Source organism: Chanos chanos, chromosome 16 (genome assembly GCF_902362185.1).
Source record: "Chanos chanos chromosome 16, fChaCha1.1, whole genome shotgun sequence".
NCBI classification, from domain to species: domain Eukaryota; kingdom Metazoa; phylum Chordata; class Actinopteri; order Gonorynchiformes; family Chanidae; genus Chanos; species Chanos chanos.
In genome coordinates, this window is record NC_044510.1 from 3,525,264 (window position 1) to 3,539,937 (window position 14,674).

General features: G+C 46.4%; 1 protein-coding gene across 2 annotated transcripts in view; it reads left to right on the forward strand.

The window, feature by feature from the left end:
- Positions 1 to 14,674, forward strand: part of ppp2r2bb (protein phosphatase 2, regulatory subunit B, beta b) — a 63,876-nt gene that overhangs the window by 22,407 nt on the left and 26,795 nt on the right. The window contains exon 1 of one of the 2 annotated variants that reach the window (XM_030793546.1): positions 1,405 to 1,516. The exons of the other annotated variant lie outside the window; for it this stretch is intronic. Within the exon in view, the coding sequence (XP_030649406.1) occupies positions 1,447 to 1,516 (70 nt within the window). The 5' untranslated portion in view covers positions 1,405 to 1,446. Of the gene's footprint in view, positions 1 to 1,404; positions 1,517 to 14,674 lie in introns of those variants that run through there. 2 annotated transcript variants of the gene reach the window in all.

The window sequence follows — 14,674 nt, forward strand, 5'->3', positions numbered from 1 at the left end:
TTCAGGCCTTTTGTGTTAACGTTGAGGCCACGCCATTCTGGTGAGTCTTGGTATGAAAATGCAAATCGTCTTTACCATCCTCTCCTTTTACTCGATGTACGACACGCAAGTTCAGTAACTGGGGTTGAAGCTTTGTGCTCTGTCGACGAAAGCAAAAAAAAAAAAGAGGAAAAAGCTTTAATATTTCAGCCCAGAATGTTCATTAACCATAATCCAGTCAGGCTGGTAGAAACTACCTCATGGTAGGAAGTGGATTTTGAATGGAAAGAATTTCATTTGTCACGGAATGCTAAGCAACGAGATGGTAATCTGTAATGGTTCAACTGGTGAAAAGACAGGGGTGGGAACTCCGGTTCGCAGACACCAGTACCCTGCATTATTGAAGGATATAGTTAATGAGTTTGATTAATTCCAGACATTGCACAGCTTAGGGGCAGTGATGTGTTAAATAACTTGCTTCATACAAGGATAGTTCAAGTCATAGAGGTAGAAGTGGTGCTGTTTCATTTCATATCTCTCTCTCTCTCTCTCTCTCTCTCTCTCTCTCTCTCACTCACTGTCTAACACATCAACAAACCTCACAAACACACACACACACACTGTGTACTCTATAACTCTCTCCCTTAGTGTTGTTATTCAGTCGTTTGAAGTGGTTTAAATATAGAAGCACACCATTAACGCATGCTGTATGACTCATCCTTCTGCGTACTGCATAAACACAAATCCACTGCGCTCTTTAAACGGCCTGTGGTCAAAACACAGGTGTATCATAAAAAAAGGGGTTCAGCAATGCGCTGCCCCCGCATGTGCGCACGCAGTCGAGTGATGCTGACGCAGGTCGTCAGAGGCAAGCTGTCTGGGAGGAGTCAGTAATGCAGTGCGCGATTCTCACTGCAGCGGCGCCAGTCTCCTAGTAGCGCCGGTGAGGCGAGGCGAACGTGCTACCTTTCTAACCAATAATACGGTGATACGGGGCGACAACAGGACAGCAACGCAGCGGATAGCCTACCGGCGGACTGACAAACGTTTGAAAACTCACCGAAAATAGATTTGTGAACTGTGAGGCGCTCCGTTTCTGAACCATGAAACTCGCCGAAGCTACTCTCTGCCTTTTACATGGATGTCTGTGCTTTTTGTTACTTTAAATCTTAGATTTAATGACGCTTCGATGCTGACTTAGCCTGTCACTGACACCCCGCGGCTTTAAACATAGTCGGCCTACTCCTACACTACTCAGTATTGTTACCTGTGTTTGGGCCGTGCATTTGGCCAATCAGGAATTTAACTACTTTTGGCTTTTTCTGTCTTGTCATCGCTTGTTGCCACTGAGAGGGTAGAATCATGACGTGGAGCCCGCTTGTCGCGCGGACCGTCGGCTGAGTGGATGTGAACGGACCATGGATTCTCATTTCTCTGTTTCTGGTTTTAAAAGTAAACGTGTTCTAAATGGATGAGGAAATAGACACCCGAAAAATCAACAACAGCTTCCTTCGCGACCACAGCTATGCAACTGAAGGTATTTAAAAACTGTACTCTCACTCTGTAAGCGATTTTCGGAGGAGGATACCGGTATATTCACAGGTGTCGAAGTCGTAAATAGCGGTGATATGGGATGGGTTCCAAAAATATATGTGAGTCAGTCACTGAGTTTGGTTTGCTGACAAATTAAAGTTGTTCCCACAGGCCGCGGTTCAATGGCAATCTGGTCTCTCTAGCAACAAAATTGAGTACGAAGTTTCTGGATGTTAGTAATAAAAAAAAGAATATGTTGCTTTGGCGCGAACGCGGGATGTGTTACGCCAGTACTAAAATATTTAATCTGGTAAAGCGCAAAAGCTTATAAATAACAGCTAGTTAGAATTTTGGTATCATAAGAACACCAATCCAGATTCATACTGGTGAACCCGCATAGAACTGTCCAATGCTACGAGCTCTCCAAATGTATCGTTCAGATTGCGGGCTATTAGGTTACATCGACTTCTTGTTCAGTGTCTAGTTTATGCTGCTCTTTATGTGGGATATATTATGTCAGATACCGTCCAGATATTGATATTATTTTCTATTTCTTGGTTGGTTAATTAATCGGCTTGGAGGTTGAAACGTTTTATAGTTCAGACACCGTTTTAACTAACTGGCAGGTTAAATCGCGAGCCCTCCTAGCTCACGTGAAGGCAAGAGCTTTTCGGTGTCCTTTTCGGTAAGCCGTGTGTGCCTCTGAATGGGTGATACGGGGTGGGGGCGGAGGGGAGGGGAGGGTGGGGAGGCGGCTGAGAGGTTTGGGAGGATAGTAATGAACCACGCGTTAAAATGGATAGACTGATGTGGACTCAATCCAGCATTTAACCCAGTCCGTCCGGTCACTAATGATGCATCACGAATCCATTTGGCTCCGTCCATAATTCAGATAATAACAACGTTTTTGTCAGCCGAACAGTCAGTGGGCTATTAGAAGAGAATATAACCTTGTTTTGCTGTATAGACTGTGGCGCTGGCTAAGAGGAGAAAAGAAAAAAGATGAATTTTATAGTAGTCATTCTTTAAAAAAAAAGTGTTTTATCTTGCCTGTGAGTGATAAGCACTATATTGTCTGAATGGACGAGTAAGTGTTGACTCATACAGAGGGTTAAAGTTAGCTTTGTTTCAGTGTCTAAATAAGGGAGACAACAGTGTCTTGTCTGAAGAAAGCAAACGTTACATTCTTCATTCAGATGACTGCTCGTTAATGTAATGTGTGCTGCGAGTTAACTAGAGAACAGATAGATGCCATTAAGGACACTGAGTACTCCCTTCTCTGATGGAATTGCACTAATTATGATGTAAAATGGAACTGGTTGAGATTTTATGACTCCATCCTTCATGCTTGTAAAGCAGGTTTTATTGGCTTCCTAAGCATCAGCGAGGGCTTTTGCTGATGTTGAGTGGCACTTCTTAGCTATCCATCAGGAGCATATGTTTTACAGGAAGCTGACTGCTCAGCGAAAGAAGCAAATGCAGACTTAACAGACTTCTGTACACCTGTGTGAGAGACTGAATCAGACATTAAGCAGTTTACCATGACATGTATTCACTTCACATTTATTCATTTCATTGTGTCAAAGCAAGCACAGAAAGCACTTTTCTTATTCTAATATTTAGCCATTTGACATTGGTTGTGAGGTTGTGGGGGGCTCTTCCACTCGACCATTCCTTGGCAGAGGTCAAAAGGGGGCAAGTTAAACTCGTTTTCCGTGGCGAACGACCTCTGTTCACCCACTGACCTAAAGAAGGGCTCTGGCTTCCATAGATTAGAATCCTCTCCTCTGCCTCCTCCTCTCTCTCTCTCTCTCTCCTCCCCCCCTCCCCCCCTCCCCCTCTCTCGGTCGTCCTCGCCTCTCCCTTAAGACCCCACTCCGTTAATAATGCACATGTCTTCCATCTCTCGTTCGTCAGGGCAGGGACCCTCAGCTCCCAGTACAGCGGCACTGTCTGTTTCTGATTGCATGTCAGTTGCTCCCCTTTTAACCCCCCTCTGTGCACAGATGAGAGAGAAAGAGAGGGAGAATGAGCGAGGAAGAGAGAAAGCTTGTTTGGGGGGGGGGGTTGTCTTCAGCATATTACCACCGTGAAAAGCCGTGAAATTTATTGGGGTAAGGATTTTCTGTCTTTGTGTTCAAGATGAGTAACAACAGAAAGCTGGAAGCTTTTTTTTTTTTTTCTCTCTTCTTTTTTTTTTTGTTTACCTCTGAGTATGTGCAGGGCTTGTGTTAGATGCTTCTCTCGCCAGCAGACAAGTGATTTCTTTAGAGAATTGAACCTTCAAACAGAGTGGAATTTTTTTCCATCTCAGAGTACAGATAATGGTACCATTGGGCAGAAAGTTTTTTTTTTTTTTATGTGCTGAACTAATGATCTGCAAAACAAACAAAACAAAACCCCCCAAAAAACTTCATAAGCTAATCAAAAATCTCTATCGATTGGCTTTACTGGAGTTAGTTAACCATCTGAGACAGCCCCTCCGCTCTGATTCCACTGTGGCTTTGACAATCAGATAAATAAATGATGACTCTTGCATTTTTTAAGCAGGTTTAATGCATCTCTCTCTTTTTTTCCCTCTCACCCCCTCTCTCTGTCTCGGGCTCTCTCCCTCTCTTTCTTGTCTAATAGGCACGTCAGCATCTCTGTGCAAGACAACAACAACCGCCGAAATGTAGAACCTGAAATTAGGGCCAACGTACAAAGCAATGCGTAAAAAACTCACGATACACGGAGTGAAAGTCTCCGTATTGATTTAATGCCACTGTTTATTGTTTATTGTGTCCGATACCCATTGGCTGACGCCATAGCAACCGTTCCTTTTCTCTCACGGTCCACACAGAAAGGCTTTTGTGACCTCAGTCTTGTGGACATTCCCCAAAGGAACAGAAACCAAAGCAAGCCTGAGTGTTCTTCTAAAGGAACCAAAAGAGATTTTACCGAGGCGAACTTAAGACCGCAGGCCATCAGATCTGTGAAGTCTTTGGGGGGCTGTAGTGATCACTCTTGGAGGAGTGGATTGTTTTCGTATATATGCATTTGTTTGAGTTTTGTGAAAAATTCAGAACGAGGCGGTAAACACTCCCTGACTAATCCGATCTCAGCGTCTTAGCGGGCTCGTCTGCATCTCTCCAGACGGTAAATTCCGGTAAATTCTCTGGCAGTGGTACAGTTGCACAGACCCCTGGACTGTTGAAATATGTGATTAAAGCGAAGAGAAGCAGTAAATGACATTGCACTGTATGCACGGTGGTTTGAATGCTACGAAAGTTATAGCCAAATTTAAAACAAAAAGAAGCAGAGAGTTCTGTTATTTGAATGCTGATTTCAGTACAGGCTCATATATGGCTGTCCAAGGCAGTGAAAGAGAGTAATAAATGAGATTGCACTGTGGGAATGGGCACTTCACTTTGACTGAAAGCCTTCTAATTTATGACCAGCGAAGAGACATTGGCAAGATCTCAGCAGCAGGCAGAAAATATACTTCACACTGCACTTTACAAATAACGTACATGCACCACGAAAGTTTTCAAAGTCACGAAGGGCCAGCTTCATAAACGGAACTTTGACGAACCGGATTCAAAGCGGTTTCGCTTCGTTTCGCGTTCACACTGCTAGGGTGAGTTAAATTTGAATCGCTGCGTCAGAGCGTCTGCGCTGGAAACTTGGTTTCGGGTGTGTACACACAGTACGCCGCCTTGCCTAGCCATGGATAAACTCTTTTGTGGAGTGCGCTTAGAATCCTAAAATAGGGCTGTCTCCTTTGGGACGACACAAGTTCAAAGGAATGAGTAAGATGCGGAGATATGTGTGGGGGGGGGGGTGCTTGCTACAATGGATAAATCAAGTTCTCTGAAAGATGTTGTTAGCCAGGGATTTGACTGACCTAAAAAAATTATTACTTATTCTTTTGAAATGTCACCCTGCGTGACTTTGAAATCTGCATTTTCCCTCCATGAGGAAGAGTGTTGGAATTGTTTTAAGTTCAAAAAAAGAGGCTTAATTTGAATGCGACATGTGTTGGATTAATGGGGATTGAGAGAACATATGCTGGTATGTCTGAACTCAAGCTCTCATTGGCAAAGGGTGTTTAATTGTGGTCTGAATATTCATGTGTCTTTGGGCTGATTCATGTGTGATCTCTCACAGCTTGGAAACGAATGCTTCTGAGAGTGTGTCACGTTGACGGTTGAACCTGGAAGTCCCATCTGAATTCCGCCGTGTTTACAAGAGAGAGCGAGCATGCGTTTGCATAATTGGGAGACTAATTGGGGCTTGGTGGGTGTGTGTGTGTGTGTGTGTGTGTGTGTGTGCATGAAGTGCACTTGCATGGGCGTATCTCAAGGTGTGTGGATTTGGAGCAGGTGTGTGTGTGTGTGTGTGTGTGTATGAGACAGTGCTTGTCTTCTCCCCTGATATCAATGTCTGCATGTGTGTTCAATCATAACCCTGGATGTCTGACTTTTTTTCAGGCTAATTTGGATCATCATGTATTCCGATTGGTAGTAAATTCTGTCCAATGCTGTCTGATTGGTGGTAAATTCTGTTCATTCTGCAGTCTGCATCAGAGCTTGGATACCTAATCCTAAAAGGTTTTACTCTCTTCCAAGAAACTGCAAGTAGTGTTTGCTATTCAGTTTGTTAAGAGTCTGCCCTCCCGGGAAAAGCAGGTCCATTTCACTGAAACACCAGGAGTTGTTCTTTTTATTAGAAGACTTCCATCTGTTTTAGCCATTCTCAGTCCCTGAAACTGATGACCATTGTTCTGTATGCATAGCCAGTCCATAAGCATCGCCTGTAATGGAATCAACACAAAGCTTGTCATGTAAACAGTCGCCACTAAAGACAGGATAAGAGTGCGCGGTGAAAGGTGGGGGAGGGGGGGGGTGGGGGGTGGTAGAATGGGTGCAGGATCAACCCCCCGTATGTTTGCACAATGAAGGATTCCGGAACATTCTAATCCCCTCCATTTGTCTTTGTCCTCTCGAGCGAGCGGTGAAGGAGAGCGTTTGAGTAATCACTTTGGGGCACAGCAGCAGTGCAGCATAGCAGGAAGTAGACACTTTAATGGAGATGATGGAAGTGACCATTGTTTGTGGGGGTTTTTTTTGTTTTTTTTTTTCTTGGGACCGGTTAAGCGTAGCGGTCTCTCAGACTGCCGCTTGCGTTCAGGGCTTTACCTAGAGGCCAGAGACGATTTAGATGAAATGATAACAAAAGACGTGTTTTGGTTTCCATACGTCTGGTTTACAGGAAACAAAGCAGAATCAACCAGTTCACAGTCCCTTGACAACAAGGCACTTGCCCCTGATGAAAGGCGACGGAGTCTGAGCGATATCTACGACTTTTTGGCCACGGGCCACGGGACTTGATAGAAGGCCAGTGCCGCGATGTAAAAGAAAATTCTAAGTGCCTTCAAAATGCTGAAGGAGAAGAGAGCCCAGAGCCAGGGTGCTGACGGTGCCCCATTCTGGGGGGTTTTTGGCGCCGTAAACCGTTCAGCCCGCTGCGTAATGGGATTGGCCCTACTTCGGTTCTGTTTCTGGGAAGATTATTGTAATATTTCTTTTTTTAAAAGTCAAAGAGCCTGATGATACCGTGATTCCGGAAGTCTGCCCCTCGCGTCCCGGTCTCAGTCAGTCCAGGGCGAGCGAAATCACCTCAGTCTGTCGCCGACACGCTCCAAGCCAGTCTGTCTTTCCTCCGCTGGTGGAATCGTGCGGCCCACAGAGCCGTCTGTATCCACTGAACGAGGACACTTTAAAAAAACTTTTGACGTTTGTCCAAAAAGCATCTTTAAGTTTTCAAACTGACTGGTGTGAGGACCATGTTATAGAGCGGAGGGTAGAGGTGTCAGAGAACGGACAGGTGTGACTGTGTTACAGAGCGGAGGGTAGAGGTGTCAGAGAATGGACAGGTGTGTGTTATAGAGCTGAGGGCAGAGGTGTCAGAGAATGGACAGGTGTGACTGTGTTACAGAGCGGAGGGTAGAGGTGTCAGAGAATGGACAGGTGTGACTGTGTTACAGAGCGGAGGGTAGAGGGGTCAGAGAATGGACAGGTGTGACTGTGTTAGAGAGCGGAGGGTAGAGGTGTCAGAGAATGGACAGGTGTGATTGTGTTATAGAGCGGAAGGTAGAGGTGTCAGAGAATGGACAGGTGTGTGTTATAGAGCGGAGGGTAGAGGTGTCAGAGAATGGACAGGTGTGACTGTGTTAGAGAGCGGAGGGTAGAGGGGTCAGAGAACAGACAGGTGTGATTGTGTTATAGAGCGGAAGGTAGAGGTGTCAGAGAATGGACAGGTGTGACTGTGTTATAGAGCGGAAGGTAGAGGTGTCAGAGAATGGACAGGTGTGTGTTATAGAGCGGAGGGTAGAGGGGTCAGAGAATGGACAGGTGTGTGTTACAGAGCGGAGGGTAGAGGGGTCAGCGAATGGACAGGTGTGACTGTGTTACAGAGCGGAGGGTAGAGGTGTCAGAGAATGGACAGGTGTGATTGTGTTATAGAGCGGAAGGTAGAGGTGTCAGAGAATGGACAGGTGTGTGTTATAGAGCGGAGGGTAGAGGGGTCAGAGAATGGACAGGTGTGACTGTGTTATAGAGCGGAAGGTAGAGGTGTCAGAGAATGGACAGGTGTGTGTTATAGAGCGGAGGGTAGAGGGGTCAGAGAATGGACAGGTGTGTGTTACAGAGCGGAGGGTAGAGGGGTCAGCGAATGGACAGGTGTGACTGTGTTACAGAGCTGAGGGTAGAGGGGTCAGAGAACGGACAGGTGTGACTGTGTTACAGAGCGGAGGGTAGAGGGGTCAGAGAATGGACAGGTGTGACTGTGTTACAGAGTGGAGGGTAGAGGTGTCAGAGAATGGACAGGTGTGTGTTATAGAGCGGAGGGTAGAGGTGTCAGAGAATGGACAGGTGTGTGTTACAGAGCTGAGGGTAGAGGGGTCAGAGAATGGACAGGTGTGACTGTGTTACAGAGTGGAGGGTAGAGGTGTCAGAGAATGGACAGGTGTGTGTTACAGAGCTGAGGGTAGAGGGGTCAGAGAATGGACAGGTGTGACTGTGTTACAGAGCGGAGGGTAGAGGGGTCAGAGAACGGACAGGTGTGACTGTGTTACAGAGCGGAGGGTAGAGGGGTCAGAGAATGGACAGGTGTGACTGTGTTACAGAGTGGAGGGTAGAGGTGTCAGAGAATGGACAGGTGTGTGTTATAGAGCGGAGGGTAGAGGTGTCAGAGAATGGACAGGTGTGTGTTACAGAGCTGAGGGTAGAGGGGTCAGAGAATGGACAGGTGTGACTGTGTTACAGAGCGGAGGGTAGAGGTGTCAGAGAATGGACAGGTGTGACTGTGTTACAGAGCGGAGGGTAGAGGGGTCAGAGAATGGACAGGTGTGACTGTGTTACAGAGCGGAGGGTAGAGGGGTCAGAGAACGGACAGGTGTGACTGTGTTACAGAGCGGAGGGTAGAGGGGTCAGAGAATGGACAGGTGTGTGTTATAGAGCGGAGGGTAGAGGGGTCAGAGAATGGACAGGTGTGTGTTACAGAGCGGAGGGTAGAGGGGTCAGCGAATGGACAGGTGTGACTGTGTTACAGAGCTGAGGGTAGAGGGGTCAGAGAACGGACAGGTGTGACTGTGTTACAGAGCGGAGGGTAGAGGGGTCAGAGAATGGACAGGTGTGACTGTGTTACAGAGTGGAGGGTAGAGGGGTCAGAGAATGGACAGGTGTGACTGTGTTACAGAGTGGAGGGTAGAGGTGTCAGAGAACGGACAGGTGTGGGGAGCGTGTTAGAGAGCAGAGGGAAGTGATGTCAGAGGAACCAGGATCTTCATCACTCCACTGGCTCAAACTCAGTAGAGATGCTGCTCTTGCCCCCTCTGACCCTGCGTTAGTCTAACAGCGGCGTGGCCATGTAGTAGTGAGGGGGGGGAGAGGAGAGCGGTGGAGAGGAGTGTGTTTGTATGTGTGTGAGTGTGTGTGTGAGTATATGTATGTGTGTGTGTGTGTGTGTGTTTGTGTGTGGAGGGAGGGAAGCTTTTGGAACACCAGTGAGACCCTCTTGTGTAGGCTCATTAAATGCAGATTGCTGATGCCTCTATTTCGCTCTCTCGCTCTCTCTAACTCATTCTGTGACACACACACACACACACACACACACACACACACACACACACACCCTCCCTTCTTCCCTGCAGCATTTTAACACCAGCTCCTGGTGGCTCTAGAGTGCCCCCCCTCTCTCTCCCTCCCTCCCTCTCTCTCTCTCTCTCTCTCTCTCTCTCTCCAGAGAGCGATTCAGAGTGTGCCTCTGTTTAGGATGGGTCCATTAGGATCTTCAGATCCTCATCTGATGTCTTCACTGTAGTAATGTGCAAACAGGGCTGTGCAAAAGCTCAGACAGCACTGTTACTATTATCAAAAGACCCTGTTTTATACTATTATATAAAAACCCTGAACACATCGTAGCTTTCTGTGGTATCTGCCTACCACTGTTTTATAGTCACAATACAACGGTGACAATACAAAATCTACTTCATTGTTAAGTTGTGTTGTTGTCTGAATCAGACTGATAATTTCTGTCTGCTTTTCTCTGCAGTCAGTGTAGACATGGACAGTGGCATCTTTATGTGGAAGAGAGTTTTATCAGTGAAGGTGGATGCTGATTTGATACTGACCTTTATGGAGTGGGCCATTGGTAGCTTGTAAATAAACACACACACACACACGCGCACACACCTCTTGTTTGTGCAGCCAATGCCTACTGTTTTCTGCATCAGTATAGAGTGTGTTCTTTCCTTCACTGACGGTTTTCATAGGTAGAAAGAAGACCCGACATTGATCCAGTCAATTACAATGCAAACAGGACTTACCCCACAGAAACTGCTCGAGCTCCTCTGATCTTTAGCTTGTATTTGAAAACAACACACACCAGCACAACTGGGTGAACAATGCGTCCTAGTTTCCTGCCGAGATTAAAATAACCCACGTTCATCGGTAAAGCCCTCATGTGTCGTGTGTTTGTGGGTGTTAATGCTGAGCAGTAGTAAAGTGCATCCGCGGCCTGTCGGGCATTAGACATTTAACAGAATGGCATAGTTTTCAGTGCAGCTGGGAGAAGTATTACACTAAAGAGCCCTCTGAAGACTTCTGAGAAAATATTTCCTCTCCTCGATGTCTCTGCTATGCAGGCGCGGGACTAGCCAACTTCAGATAGGAAACTGAAAGCTGTAATCTGCTTAGAAAAAAAAACATATGTGGTACAATGTGCATTTTTTTAACCAGTTTTTTAAAGCTGCATCATTCAGTGTCATTTTTTTCGTGTGACTGATGCTGAGGAGTGGGTGACATTTTCACATGAACTCTACATTCAAGAATTATAACAGTACACCTGGACTTTTCTTCACAAATTCAAACAAAAACACAAGCAACTTCAACATCACCTACTGAACACTGATGTAAAATGTCTCAATGCACACTTGCCAGGTGAAAAAGCACTCATTTTGTGTTGTCATCCTTTTATCTTCCTTTATTTTCATTTCAGAAAAGTTTCCACCATCTTTAAGCCTAATTTAACATCACCTGAACTAAACACAGTAGGATTTTTTTTTTTTCTCGGCGCTGTTTGCAGAATAGTTTCGGCGCGTCGGATATTTCACGCCCGCTCCCCCAGAGGCCGGTGCGGAGCGTATTGCGGAGTTTTACCGGCGGTAAGCAGGGCCCGGGTGTCCAGACTCAGGCAGTGATTACAGAGTTATATTTAGCTTCTCTAATCCTCCTGTTACGTGCTCCTCATTAGGGTTCATAAAGCGACGCACATCTCCAAATTCTTCAGCCCCACCCACAGGGGAGGTGCCCGTAGAGAATGAACCGGGCCGGCCGGTATGAACAGAGCTGTATGCTTTACGGCCGGTATGAACAGAGCTGTATGCTTTACGGCCGGTATGAACAGAGCTGTATGCTTTACGGCCGGTATGAACAGAGCTGTAGGCTTTACGGCCGGTATGAACAGAGCTGTATGCTTTACGGCCGGTATGAACAGAGCTGTAGGCTTTAGGGCCGGTATGAACAGAGCTGTATGCTTTACGGCCGGTATGAACAGAGCTGTATGCTTTACGGCCGGTATGAACAGAGCTGTATGCTTTACGGCCGGTATGAACAGAGCTGTATGCTTTACGGCCGGTATGAACAGAGCTGTATGCTTTACGGCCGGTATGAACAGAGCTGTATGCTTTACGGCCGGTATGAACAGAGCTGTATGCTTTACGGCCGGTATGAACAGAGCTGTATGCTTTACGGCCGGTATGAACAGAGCTGTATGCTTTACGGCCGGTATGAACAGAGCTGTATGTTTTATGGTCTCATACACTTTATGTGCAGTTGAATAAAGAGAACACGGTGAAAATCAACCTTTGTTCTCTTTTCCGTACCTTGATACCAAACATTTAGAAGTGCAAGTGCTTTTTTTTTCTCTCATATTAATTTTTTTTTTCTGTATGTGTAATCATACAGTGTAGAGTAACTGATATTATTTGAATAAAAGAACCCATTCTCTGAAACTGCTCTTAACTATAGGGCAGCTCTGACTACCTTTTGTTTCTGGCGTGGACCAGTTTCTCCATGCAGCGGTTGTGAGAGGATGAAAATGCATTTGTAAGAGCAGCCTGTCGCAAATAGCCCTCTACCCCCCTTTCTCTCTCTCCCTCTCTCTCTCTCTCTCTCTCTCTCTCTCTCAGTGTCTAGTGTATGGGTGACTGGGTATTATGTGTGCACCAATACCAGTGCTTTCCACAGACAATCTAAAAAAGCCGACGGGGGAGCAGGTTCTGGCCCGTTAACAGCCACCAGCTGCGTTTTTAACGTCGCATCTGAGTGAAGCACGCGACAGATATATATTACAGAGTCCCACAAAACCTTCACGTGTCCTGTCTCTAGAACATACTGAAAAAATCTTGAATTCATGTTGTAATACACAGAATGAAAACATTTCTGTTTTCATTTTAGTTTGCGCGTTACTGTTTTAATCAATTTATTGGTATTGATCTAAGCCATTCTGTTGGATGTGGATTCCAAGTGCTAATGAGGAAGGTGTGGAGTTGAATGTGCAGTTAAAGAGACAGCATGTGGCGTGTTTGATGGAATATTACTCCACTTAGCCTCACTGATGACTTACTCAGCATTTCTGCCCCACTGAGTAAGTGTTGTCTGCTAATCTGAGCCACACTGCTTGGCTTACTCCATTTTATAGACACACTCACACAAGCTGTCTCTCTGTGTGTGTGTGTCACCCTCTTTCTCTCTCCCTCTCTTTCACACACACACACACACACACACACACACTCTGGTGGAATGACTCTCTCTTTCTCTGTCGTATAGAGACACACACACACACACACACACACACACACTGGTGCCTTTACACTGTCGCATTTGGCATCTGCCATGCAGGAACATGCAAGGTTACCAGGGCTCTTATCCAGCATTTGTGGTCGCGTCCCTCTCCCTGTCTGTGGTGACCAAAACGCCGGCGAGCCCCAAACCCCAGAGCTATTAGCGTTAGCATCTGATGGGCGGACAATGCCAAGACCTGGCACAGCTGGCCCCGCCCCTGCGCGGGTATTCAGTGGAATTCGTCGCGGCGTGGGACACACCTGTGCCAAAACACCTCTGTGCCCAGACCTTTTTACCCCCCCCCCCCCCTCCCCACCCCCCACCCCCTCCTCCGCAGGCGTATAGCCACAATAAAGCAGCATTAGGAAGAGGGGGTCCCAGATTGCAGTGGGTAATAGAGATGAATAAGGTGCGGTGTGGAAAGGACTGGAGACAACAGACAGACAGAGGCGGGAGCTTTGACGACTGTTAGCAAAACCACCAGAGAGAGAGATTCTTCAGCAGATACTTTTCCTCCTCTGTCTTTTCTGTCCGTCCGTCCTTCTCTCTTTTGCTTTCTGCACCTCTCTTTCACCTCTTTCTTTTCCTCGTCATCTCTCTTCCCTCCTTCCCATTTCTTTCTCTTTCTCTTCATCTGGAGGTGCGCTGTTGGACATTATCTCCCTTGACCGAGGTTAAACTTGAACTTCCGTAACTTTTTGAGAGGGAAACAGGCACACTATTGCGTCGAAGCATCCTTGCAGTGTGTGTGTGTGTGTATAAATATCTGCTGCTCTGTTTGAATGCTTTTAAATTGCAGAGAAGTTACATGGTCACTATTTAGGTACTGTATTTACTTATCACACATGTGCACAGATATTAGGGCCTTGATGTTTAAAAAAAAAAAGAAAGAAAGAGAAAAACCCTCAAAAAACAAAAAGAAAGAAGAAACTCAGTTTATCTAACCTACGTCGTAACTGGGCTTTTTCTATTGTGCACAGTCAGGCCTCTCTCTCTCTCTCTCTCTCTCTCTCTCCCCTCTCTATTTGAATTGCATTTGTGCCTTGCTCTCCTGCATTGTTATAAATTGCGGCCCAGAGAGAGATTGATCCGGCCTCTCTCTCTCTCTCTCTGGGCCTGTCCATGCTGCGGGTTATTTATGTGGCCTCTCTCTGCTCTCTGAACAACGTGCTGGAATGGGCAAGTCTCCACCACTGCAGCTGAACTGGAGCAAGGCTACAGTACCTGCCTCAGCAAAAAAAAAAAAAAAAAAAAAAAAGACCCCCCCCCCCCCCCACGCTCCCTTTTTTTTGTTTGTCCACTGCAGTCCCCAGGTCAGCACTCAAACCCAATACCCGCAGGACAAAAGAGCCTGCCTGATATGCCTGGCACTCGACAATGGACGGCCTTCGCCACAGAGAGTCAGAGGGCCAGAGGGGGAGGCTCAGTGAATAGAGGGAAACTGTGAAGGACAGTGGAATTAGGATGTATGTTTGTTTTGGGGTTTTTTTTCCCGTTTTGTTTTAAAACCCAATACTTTGGTTCTCTGTCCGTCTTGATCGTAATTTGCATTCACCACGTGTCAGTTTGCAGGGAGCAAGGGGAGAGTTGCAGTGCAGCAGTGAATTAGTGAACACAGCCACACACACACACGCACGTACACACACGCACACACACACACAGAGCAGTCTATTTTATGAAACAGTGGGAAATAGTTTGGTCCCATAACGCTGTCCTGAAGCACTGCATGCCTCGGTTGGTTGAGCAGATTGCTCTCTAAATATTTGCATTGGGTT